This window comes from Phycomyces blakesleeanus (genome assembly GCF_001638985.1).
Source record: "Phycomyces blakesleeanus NRRL 1555(-) unplaced genomic scaffold PHYBLscaffold_25, whole genome shotgun sequence".
NCBI classification, from domain to species: domain Eukaryota; kingdom Fungi; phylum Mucoromycota; class Mucoromycetes; order Mucorales; family Phycomycetaceae; genus Phycomyces; species Phycomyces blakesleeanus.
This window is the reverse complement of record NW_017265158.1, coordinates 362342-374796: the sequence shown is the minus strand read 5'-3', so window position 1 is coordinate 374796 and position 12455 is coordinate 362342. Positions and strand designations below refer to the sequence as shown.

The window sequence follows — 12455 nt, the reverse complement described above, 5'->3', positions numbered from 1 at the left end:
AAAGGGGATGTAGCTCAAATGGTAGAGCGCTCGCTTAGCATGCGAGAGGCACTGGGATCGACGCCCAGCTTCTCCAATTCCTAACTCACTTGACGGTGAGATTTGTTTAATTTTATTTTACCAAAGTTGTTCCTGATGTTGGACATTATTTTGATGAACTGTAAAATTTGAAGATGGTTAACTGCAGTATAATGACTCTTCTTTTATTTAAATATAATATAATAGCTACTGCGCATTATCTGCAGTATTAGTTTAGAAAACTATATAAGACAATTCAATTCATACTAATAAAAAGTATCTTTTATCCTCTCTTTGATTTTATGTATACTTCTTGATCCCCAGTGCATTTAACCTTTTGACTTTGTTATAGTAAAAGGAAGACCAACCCAAATCATGAACAATATTCTTTCAATGCTTGTCAAGTCTCAATCTGGTTTTTCTCTTCTGGCACTTATAAGAATATTTTTATTTCTTGTACCTTTTGCATTTTCTTAAAAAAATGCAGAGATATAGAATCAAAATAATAACACATTAAGATAGTCAAGAATACAGCTTAAATTTATATTTACATATATTTCCAAATATACAATATTAAGAAGGTGATAGGAATAAGTATATATTGTATAAACAATTGTAAATAAAGCAGATTTTTTTTGTTATTAATGACGTTGTGTATTTAAAGTTCTAAAATGAGCTTCATATTTAGATTTGATTTCTTGAAAAGCCTTTATGGGAGCAGCATATGCTGCTCTGATAACCTCTGCTTCCTCTTCTGTAGCATACTGTATCAGTTGATACAAGTCTTGCTCATTATGTCTAGTTGTTAACAAACAATTATTTGCATAATTAAATATCTTTATGGTATACCTATACTCAGTGCTCTCCATTGTGCCATCAATTGACATAGTGCTGTCATTAATGAACTGCTTACCAGAAATTGTGATTGACTGCACATTATTTGCAGAAAGCATAGACAAGAAAGCAAAGTCTGACATATGGATACAGAGCAAATACATATGCTTACAAGGCTTTATGTACCTAGCCCAAGCATAACACGTACAAGAAAGAATAACATTGTTGTTAACTTCAACTTGATAGGTAATACCATCTTCAGTAAACAAGTCGATGAACCAAAACCCGTCTTCAAGAATATCATCAGTGTCATCAAGAGTGGTGTTCAGAGACATTGCTTTTGATGGGCTAACAATTATATTAGCATGCATGTATGCTGGAACAGCGTCAGCAGACATCTCTATCTTCCTTTGTTGTCTTTGGGCAGTTGTCATTGGGCCACTGTGCATATTGATTCTGATACTCTCCTCTTTGAAGTAGAACTCTACTTCATTTGTCAGTATGAAAATCAGTCGATCAAATCTTTTGTTGCGACTGTGACCTAAAAAATGAGTTTTTAGCTGGTTGTGCCAAGAGTTGATGTAGTTGTTTGTTAGCATGTGAGAGAATTCAAGCTGATGAAAAGCTCTACTCCAAACACAATACTTAGTCATGGTACACCAGTTGGTCTCAAAGTATTGGACAAAATCAGGTTGACTTTGCTGATATCTTCCAATGAAGTTGGCAATCTTGTCAAGAAATACAACTATATGCTCTTCATATATAATATGCTTAAGAAAAGCCATCATTTCTCCTCGAACCAAACGGTTTTGGGCAGCAGTATTTCCTGTCTTGACTTTCAGGTTTAATCGTCTATACCATGCTTGACTGACGTGAAAAAGACAGTATTGGATCTGGCATCCAGGGAAGATTGTCATGAGTGCATTTGTCTCAGCATCACTACAGTCAATAGTAAACTGCCAGGGGTTTACAACCAACTGATTGTCTTTCAAGTGCTTCAACCATTGAACAATTGGACCCAAGGAATGGTCATTGGTCAGCATGTATGCACAGGGGAAACCACGATCAAGTTCTTCATTACGAATGACAATAGTATAAAGAATGTCATCTGATCTTTGAGTGATACTGTAGGTGGCATCCATACAGAATGTTGCTGCAGCTTTTATCTTGCTTTGCTGGAAAGGCGAGGTAAATTCACATGCATACAGGCTCTCATTGTTCGAATATGTCTGCAGGTTATCTTCAAAGATAATAAAACCTTTGGGAGAAAGTTTTTTGGTAAACCACATCTTCATAGACTTAAAGTCGTCCTCGTGCAAACGAAAGATTGTTTGGTTGATCTAAAGTTCAGATACATCAAAACAACTGTTAATATTCAGAAGTTAAAGAATAATTGCAATGTAAAACTTACTGCAAGTATTTTGTTGTAAATATCAAAGTAGTTGATTTTACGTCCATTGAGAGAATAATCTTGCTGGTCAATGTTGCGAAGAATCTCAAGTCTGATTTTTCTAGCTGATGAGCCTGGACTGGCTGTCAAATGGGTAACAATATCATCAACACAACCTCGAGTTAAAGGAAAAAGTCCAAGATCGGTTTTAATATCCTCAGGAATATGGTTGATGTGGTTGGCAATAAAATCAAACACGTAAACATGAGACTTGTCAGCATAACAAATAATAGTGAGAGTTGCCTCACAGCTAACTTTCTTCAATTTACATTGAATTGGATGCTTTTCTCTGTTTTCAGGTTCATAGCTTCTATCTTTATGACAGGAGTATATCTGAGAGAAGAGTATATGCTTCTTCTTGGTGATATTAACAGCAGAACTATGTCTATTAGGACAACCAATAATCCACTTGACTCAGCATTGTTCTTCAATTTTTTGTTTGTAAAGTTTTCATTCAGAAGCAAAAACAGAAACAATGTTAGACTTCAACTTCATAACGTTAGGAATTGTCAAAGGTTCTAATACATATCTAATATCTCTCAAAGTTCTGACAGGTGCTGCTTCAAGTGCTGCCTTTCTCAAGGCTTGTTGTTCTCTTCTTGTAAGTGTTACTTCAGACTTTAGTAGTGTTTCAGTAGTGTATTAAAATAGAGAAAAAGGGGTAATTATTATTATTTTTAGAGCCAAAAAAAAGAAGGAAAGCTGGTCATATTATCTTGTCCGGGCAGACTTTAATGTGCAAAAGGTATAGAAAATAAAGGATTTCCACTTGTAACTAAGTTGCAGAATCAATACCACTGGGAATTGTCAAGTTTATGAATACTTTTTAGATAAGGAAAATAAAGACAATTTTTATTAAATATATTTCTTGACTATTTATATAAAATGATAATTGATATCTGACTAAAAGAATAGCTACAATAATATGTCTTAGATGCTTGTTGTCCAGTAATATCTTCTACAAGTATATTTATCATCTTAAACATCTAAAACATATATGAAAGATGAATTAGCAAAGTCAAGATCTTTTATCCTAAAGAGTCAACCATTACTGATTGCTTGTAAGTCCCAATTTTGATTACCAATGTCAACTCTGGCATGCTATAACATAGCAAAAATTGGTCTGTTGTGGTGGTTGAAGCTTGAAGAAGTTTTTAAGAGAAAGAATTGAAGATTTGAGATTGAGAAACAAAGATTTGTGAGAACTTGTATAGGTTTTGTTTATTGAGAAAAGATTTGATATCAAGTTTGACCAGATTCCTACATTGAACTACTACTGCTATTTATATTATTTTGGATTGAGAAAATTATATGACTTGAGTTAGGTAATCAATCCTATCTGAGCCTTAATCAGAGCAATGTGATCTTGAGATAATTAATATATGATTAATTATATAAATGCATGTAGTCCCAATAAAGTATTAACATCAAAAGTAAATGTGTTTATGAGTTATAATTATGCTTATAATAATAGACTATTCTTACAGATAAGACGACAGGACAAGATTTTGAGGAAAAGATATCCATCTTTGACGTCAGAGATGATTAGTGTAACAATCCCATTTTTTTTTGTGGGAGTGACTAGATAAATAGTTCTTTGGATTGTCAATAAAATCACTGCCTTTTTTTTTACAACAACATCAGTGCATAATTTTTTTGACATTTAACATGAGCAACATCAACAACACTAACAACACCAATGATCTTGTCATTGTCAGTGAGAATTTTTCCAAGAAGTACAATACTGCTTTGACTGAGTTTAATTCTATCTTTCTTGTTAGAAGACAATTTTCTTCAACTGTAGCTGTTCGTGAAGCTGTCAAGGCATATGGTGTCATGCATAATATTGCATTTTCCACCATGTTTTCATCAGAAACTCACATAAAGATAATCTGTAAGCATGCAGGCGAATATAGAGACACTCATAAGGCTGCAAAGATTGCTTTAAAAACCTCTGCCAGCAAAGAGAGTCCCCTTCCTGAATGGGAAAGAAAACGTGTCAAGGATACACAAAAGCATGGCTGCCAATGCTTCGTGTATGCCTCTAAGAAAAAAGATGGAAGAGTTGCTGTACACTTGTGCGAGGCACAACATAACCATCCAATTGAGGAAGATCATAGGGCATATGCTATGCACCAAAAATTTTTGCTTGAGGCCATGGCTCTTGTAACAAGACATCTGGAGAATAACGATGATGTATCAACCATCTTCAATAGTTTGAAGATATGTGGGTACACCAATGTTGTATGTCAAGACATTGAGAACATCAAGCAGCACTTTGGAAAAGATTACAAAGGAAAGGAGATGTTTGGTTTTATTACCACTTTACAAGACCTGGACTTCTATATCCACTATACTGTTGATAATACAGATGATAAAAGAATCAACATAGTTTTCTTTGTTCACAAGGATGCAATTGAGAAAGCGCAAAGAATGTCTGAGACAATAACCATTGATGCTACATATAAGACAAATAGCCATAGAATGACATTTGTCAATATTGTTGGTACCAGTAATGTAACTGGTAAATCTTGCAGAACATTGAAGACATTTTCTATTGCTGGTACTTGGATAGAGCACGAGATGGTTGAGAATTATCTCTGGGTACTTCGTTGTCTCCATGATGCAGTTTGGCCAGATGTTGAAGACAATAACAGCAGCAATAGTAACAACAATACAGCAACAACAACACAAACAAACACATACATATCTCTTCTTCCTAATGTGTTTATAACTGACAATGAGAAAGCATTGCAAAATGTAATTACCTGTGTTTTCTCTGAGTCGAAGCAAGTCTTATGCTATAAGCATATAAAAAATAATTTCAAAAAAGACTTGCTACCGATGATGAAGGGAGAAGAGAGCAGTGAGAAGAGAGAGCTTTTGGAGACTTTGGCAGGGTTTCTTGACAAGATTGCTTTGAAGTGCGAGATACCCGAAGAAGTAAAGAAAGAGGCAGATGTGTACCTCGAGTTTGCAAAGGAGAATTGCAAGGATCAGGGGAAAACCACCAGTAATTTTCTTGAAAGATATATATAGAGCCATTGAACTTGACAAAAATGGCTTATTAATTATAAAAAATTGGTAATTTTTATATAATTTATTAGAAAAATGAAAGACAAGGAAAACTAGATAAACATGTACGTTTATAAATACTCTCACTTTGGAAATCATATCTCCAATTACGCAGAAAGTGCACATGCTTCCCTCAAGCATTCTCTTGGTACCTCTTCTGGTAAATTGATGACAGTGACACTAAAAGTGAAAAAGTGGTATCAGGAACTGGTAAGTTTGCATTATCTTATTTTATTTTATATGTTAGTTGAATAAGTTCTCTAATTATAATTATTTGCTATAATATATTTGTATATTAAATAGGTTGATGATCGTAAATGCAGATTAATGACAGAGTGTCTTGGAGAGAGTACAGAAGTTGTGTTTGACAAAGTCAATGGAGCGAGACTAAATAACATTCGTCAAAAAATTAGCTGCTTTGCAATGTACAAAATCAAACTAGAACTATCAAAATCAATCATATCTGAAAAATTTATCAAAGAGTGCAAATGCCTCTTATATTACAACTATCTCCTACCATACTATTATACACTCGCTACTTTTAATACAATTCCAATTTCCCTAATTCCAAGATGCTGGAGAAAAGATTATCTAGAAGGAGAAGATAATACATATAATAGTTATAACATTATTTTCTTATATAATATATAATTGTATATAGACCACTTGACAATTAACAACGCAGAACCAGTACCAGCAAACATTACTAAAATAACAACTATATTGCCTCAATTTGATTATGATCTTAAGCTTGTTCATGAAGGCTTTCACATTACACACAGCAAACAAAAACAAATAGATATACATAACTTAATAAAAAACATACTAGAAAAAATAACCAAGCAGGAACTTGAGGATCTTAATAGTCCAACAATAGTAAAAGCCATCAAAGGCCAACCCAAAAATACAAAGCGTAAAATGATTGCATTAGAGCACTGCATTGAAACTAAAAAAGAAAAAGATACAAAAAAATTAAAATAACAAAAGAACAAAAAAAGTGAGTATTCATTTATAATACATTACATAAATCTATTTCACTCAAGTTTTGCTCTATTTTCTAGAAAACAAATATCCTCAACTCAAGAGCAAAAAGCCTTGCAAAATATTACCAATCTTGGCTTGCCAATCGATCACACAATATTAAAAAATCTTATTATTGCTCCTAAACATATAACCAAAGTCTTTTCTCCCAAAGCAGATGGCAACTGTAGATAACAAGCAATAGCAATGGAGATATATCAAGACCAGAAGAAATGGTCTGAAGTTAAAGAAAATATGCTAGAAGCATACCTAAAATATCAGCATACATATTACTAGAGAAGAATAGAGAATGACAACATATCTGCATCCACAAACCCGCTCATAATCAGCCTCAAAGATAAAAGATCACCCCTCCCACAGCAACATTGGTTTGGAACGATTAACCATCCACAACTTGTAGCAGATGTGTTCAATAGATCAATAGCTGTATATTGGAACACTCTAAGAGAAACAGGCGACTGTCTCTTTGTTCCATTAACTACTACACCAGAAAAATTTAAACTAATAATCATCATCTTGGACATCAACCACTTTCTCCTTGTGAAGCGTAAACCTATCAGAAACTTCACTTGGCCAAAAATAAATTGTTGTAAATGAGTATTGACTACTGCTGTAATTGAGAATAAGTCTGAAGGAAATAATATAAGACCTCAGCTATTCCAGTCAAAGGTGTCTACCGATTACTTTATTATTTAACACACAGGTTTAGCATGCATGATAGTGATTATATTTCATATGATGATATCACCATAATATGGGATACATCAGTGAATTATTATAAGCATAATTATAACTCATAAACATATTTACTTTTGATGTTAATACTTCATTGGGACTACACACATTTATATAATTAATCATACATTAATTATCCCAAGATCACGTTGCTCTGATTAAGGCTCAGATAGGATCGATTACCTGGCCCCAGTCATATAATTTTCCCAATCCAAAACAATATAAATAGCAGGAGTAGTTCAGTGTAGGAACCTGGTCAAACTTTGATACAAAATCTTTCTCAATAAACAGAACCTACACAAGTCCTCACGAATCTTCGTTCCTAATTTCAAATCTTCAATTCTTCCTCTTAAAAACTTCTTCAACTTCAACCACCACAACATGTGTAGAAGGAACAGGGAGCAGAAATGAGATTTTTTCTGTGCACAGAAAAATTCTCCGCTCACCATCAAGGGCACAGCACCACATCAACAAAGCGTTGACGTCAGCCTCTTATAACCAGGACGACAAGTCACAACAAACCGCCAGACAAACCCACCAAGCAGACTGACCTTCCAGTACCAGACACCACGACATAGCTAAATGCATGAGTTACTTACAACACACGTGACAAACATCTAAAGCCCGTTTAGCTCAGTTGGTTAGAGCGTGGTGCTAATAACGCCAAGGCCACAGGTTCGACCCCTGTAATGGGCATTTTACCATTTTTAGCATGGCTGATTTAGTTGGTTGTGTCGTTCCTGATCTGGGATGGTCTTCCTTTTACTATAGCAAAGTCAAAAGGTCAAACCCACTGGGGATCGGAGAGTATATGTAAAATCGAAGAGAGGATAAAAGGTGCTTTTTATTGATAGGAATTGAATTGTCTTATATAGTTTTCTAAACTAATACTGCACATTATCCGCAGTAAACTATTATACTCTATTTAATTACAAGAGAAGTCTTTTTACTGCGGTTGATGCTCAGAAGATGTTACTGTGGTTAATCTTTACAAGACATTACTGCAGTTCGTTATCTATGAGGTATCTTTGATATACAGAACTGCTGCGGTCAATTATCCCAATTTCTTGGATTCATCAAAATAATGTCCAACAGTTGTTTGTTGTTGTCGATCTGGGTTATTCTTCTAATACTATAACACAGCCAAAATTGGTCAAACCCACTGGGAATCGTAAACAAAAATAAAAGAATAAAAAGAGGATAGAAAGATAGATAACTTTTATTGAATGAAAGAGAATATTATTTTATTCAATAAAAGTTATCTATCTTTCTATCCTCTTTTTATTCTTTTATTTTTGTTTACGATTCCCAGTGGGTTTGACCATATTGTAAATGAGTATTGACTACTGCTGTAATTAAGAATAAGTCTGAAGGAAATAATATACGGCCACAGCTATTCCAGTCAAGAGTGTCTACCAATTACTTTATTATTTAACACACAGGTTTATCATGCATGACAGTGATTATATTTCATATGATGTTATCACCATAATATGGGATACATCAGTGTATTATTAGGCTATCCTTATGGACAAGACAATAGGACAAGATTTTGAGAACAATATTTTCATCTCTGATGTCAGAGATGATTACTGTAATAATCCCATTTTTTTGGGGGGTCAAATCTGAGTATTTCATAAAAGTTTCAAAAAAATATTGATTGTAAAAAAAGTTGACAATTGAGATAAAAATTAATAGAAAGATAAATAGAGATAAAATATATAAAAAAAAACTACAAAAATAAAATATTCAATGTCAATATTATCAATGTCAATTCAAGTACAAAATATATATCTTAGTAATTAATACATGATTGAGTTATTGCTTAGGCCATATCTTTTGACTATGGCTTTGTGGAAAGGATTTATGTTGTGGTGGTTGAAGTTGAAGAAGTTTTTAAGAGGAAGAATTCAAGATTTGAAATTAGGAACGAAGATTTGTGAGAACTTGTGTAGGTTTTGTTTATTGAGAAAGGATTTTATATCAAAGTTTGACCAGGTTCCTACACTGAACTACTACTGCTATTTATATTGTTTTGGATTGGGAAAATTATATGACTGGGGTCAGGTAATCGATCCTATCTGAGCCTTAATCAGAGCAACATGATCTTGGGATAATTAATGTATGATTAATTATATAAATGTGTGTAGTCCCAATGAAGTATTAACATCGAAAGTAAATGTGTTTATGAGTTATAATTATGCTTATAATAATCCACTGATGTATCCCATATTATGGTGATATCATCATATGAAATATAATCACTATCACGCATGCTAAACCTGTGTGTTAAATAATAAAGTAATTGGTAGACACCTTTGACTGGAATAGCTGAGGCCTTATATTATTTCCTTCAGACTTATTCTCAATTACAGCAGTAGTCAATACTCATTTACAACAACACACAATACTTTTTCCTTTTCCCTTGTTAACATATTTGTCTACATTGTACTCATTCAAAATCATGGTCCCCCATGCTAGTAACATTTCTCTTCTACAATGCACATAATTCATCCTGCTGACATCTCTGTACAACATCAGTACCTTTATTATTATATTTTTTACCATATTTTTATTCATATATTTTATCTTTGCTGTATTGATTATTCATCATTCTATTTTTACTAACTTTATTTTTCCAAACTTCTATTATCAACTTAAAATCTTGCCAACTATAAAAAGAGAAGCAAACTCAACTCAATAAAGAATTCATTCAGTTTTCAGTATCTTTTTCTTGTTTTCTTCTCTTTGTGGTCTATACCATCTTGTGACATAACATATCAGTTCCTTGGTTTTAGGAAGGTTGTTTGTTGGTTTTGGTCTCCTCATTGTTTATTACTTTTCTGTCTCCTCATTCTCTTTTCATACATTTCTCTCTCTCACTTTTAATAATACTTCTATTAGTTGTTCTCTCTTTTTTTTACCTGTCAACTATTGCTGTTTATCATCTTTTACTGCATCTCTCTTCTATTCTATTCTATTATCTTTGTATTTTATTTACTAAGTAATCTGTTAGAATCTACAACAAATTTAACACATCACACATCATACTTGTCACATGTGGTATTTGGCTGTGTGCAGAAGATATATAAACAAAAATAAATGTATATAAGAAGAGTAATTGAAAAGAGGAATTGAAGAATTAGATTTGATATCAGATAAATTGAGGTAATAAAATAGTCTCTTTGTTACAACATAGACCAGTTAAAGACATTAAAAGGGAAACTAACACTAAGGTAAGAGTGTAAATAATATAAATAATTAGAGAAATAGTTAAACTAAAAGAAGTGAAGTAATTAATTCTAATTCTAAAGAGTTAAGTATAGGAAGGAAAATGTTTACTAGAGTAAAAGATCTAACTAAAGAGAAATTTACTATAGTAAATTTACTAAGAGATAAATAAAAAGAAAAAATCGGAACAAAATAATAAAATAAAAGGGAATAGTCAATCTTTTATGCAGATTTGACAGAAAAATAAATAAAATGAAGGAAATTTCACAAGAGAGATCAGAGATAATAAACAGTGTCTTGAAGAAAACTTTGTATCAGAAAAATTCAACAGTTATTTATTGATTGATTTTAGAGAGATATTTATACTATTTTATGGATAAAATATATGACAAAAATAGGCTAGATAAAACTTAATGAAATAATCGTAAATAGAAATATAAAAAAAAATGACTATATAAATATTTCATTATGAAAGAAGAAATAGATGAAGGTATAATATATAACTACAAGAAAAGAAAAATGTCAGAAAGAAGTATATTATAAATAAAGGGAAAAACTATTCAGTTAACAATTTTGGTAAAGTAGTATTTAAGAGAAAGTGTCACATTTAGTGTGCAGGAATAAAAAAAAAAAGGAAGAAAACAAATTCGAGAAAAATAAAGGAGAAAGATTTTAAATTTCAGAAAATTGGTTTTTGGAAAAAGGCGATTTTGTGAAAATGGAAGAAAGAAATTAAAATTAAAATTTTAAAGAAAAAATTAAAAAGGGTTTTCAAAAGAAATCTGAACTTGGTAGAATTTGGTTTTTGAACTAAAGACAAAAATATTACTACATCGTGTGTCATAAGTATTGACGCGTCATATGTTAGGTTTGTTGTAGATTGTAACAGATCACTTGGCAAATAAAATACAAAGATAATAGAATAGAACAGAAGACGGATACAGCAAAAGGCGGCAAGCAGCAATAGTTGACAGGTAAGAAAAGAGAGAACAACCGATAGAATCGTTGTTAAAATTGAAAGAGAAAGAAAGGTGTATGAAAAGAAAATGACGAAACAGAAAAGTAATAACCAACGAAGAGACCAAAACCAACAAACAATCTTCCTAAAACCAAGGAACCGATATGTTATGTCACAAGATGGTATAGACCACAAAGAGAAGAAAACAAGAAAAAGATACTGAAAACTGAATGAATTCTTTATTGAGTTGAGTTTGCTTCTCTTTTTATAGTTGGCAAGATTTTAAGTTGATAATAGAAGTTTGGAAAAATAAAGTTAGTAAAAATAGAATGATGAATAATCAATACAGCAAAGATAAAATATATGAATAAAAATATGGTAAAAAATATAATAATAAAGGTACTGATGTTGTACAGAGATGTCAGCAGGATGAATTATGTGCATTGTAGAAGAGAAATGTTACTAGCATGGGGGACCATGATTTTGAATGAGTACAATGTAGACAAATATGTTAACAAGGGAAAAGGAAAAAGTATTGTATGTAGAAGGAACAGGGAGCAGAAATGAGATTTTTTCTGTGCACAGAAAAATTCTCCGCTCACCATCAAGGGCACAGCACCACATCAACAAAGCGTTGATGTCAGCCTCTTATAACCAGGACGACAAGTCATGACAAACTACCAGACAAACTCACCAAGCAGACTGATCTTCTAGTACCGGACACCACAATATAGCCAAAAGCCGGACCTGCCCACAACGCACATGACAGTATCCGAAGCCCATTTAGCTCAGGTTAAAGATTATGTTTTATTAAAGAAGATATTGCTGGCGATCTATAGATCATATAGCCTCCCAAGTACAAAAAGAAAAAGATAAAAAAAAGTCTAAAAAGATCACAAAAAGACAAAAAATAGAAAGAGAAGAAGAGAACTAACACTAATAAGCTAAAAGTCTGAACCTGCTCTCCACTTTGCAGCTGTGTAAAAAGGTGTAACAGTGAAAGGGAGGAGACAGAGTTGCAGAACAGAAAACATTTCATGAGGTACAATAAACTAAGATAAAAATAAACAAAAAAGAAGAGGAGAAAATAAAGAAAAAATAACTACTGAGAAC

The 12455-nt window shown here is 32.6% G+C and overlaps 2 protein-coding genes and 2 non-coding genes across 4 annotated transcripts; 3 read left to right on the top strand and 1 right to left on the bottom strand.

Annotated features, from left to right (window-relative positions):
• The first annotated feature begins 3 nt into the window (after positions 1–3).
• On the top strand, positions 4–76 carry PHYBLDRAFT_t225. The gene has a single exon. It is a non-coding gene; the product is annotated as a tRNA-Ala (tRNA).
• Positions 77–659: 583 nt separating this feature from the next.
• PHYBLDRAFT_68897 (hypothetical protein) lies at positions 660–3402 on the bottom strand (the record flags this gene model as incomplete). Its single annotated transcript, XM_018442026.1, has 5 exons — positions 660–816; positions 868–2192; positions 2264–2687; positions 2787–2920; positions 3385–3402. 5 exons carry the CDS (start codon positions 3400–3402, stop codon positions 660–662), a joined length of 2058 nt encoding a protein of 685 aa, XP_018286391.1.
• Positions 3403–5440: 2038 nt separating this feature from the next.
• Positions 5441–6358, top strand: PHYBLDRAFT_173348 (hypothetical protein; the record flags this gene model as incomplete). Its single annotated transcript, XM_018437011.1, has 3 exons — positions 5441–5587; positions 5681–5996; positions 6039–6358. 3 exons carry the CDS (start codon positions 5441–5443, stop codon positions 6356–6358), a joined length of 783 nt encoding a protein of 260 aa, XP_018286390.1.
• A 1417-nt stretch (positions 6359–7775) lies between these two features.
• Positions 7776–7849, top strand: PHYBLDRAFT_t226. The gene has a single exon. It is a non-coding gene; the product is annotated as a tRNA-Ile (tRNA).
• The last annotated feature ends 4606 nt before the right edge of the window (positions 7850–12455 follow it).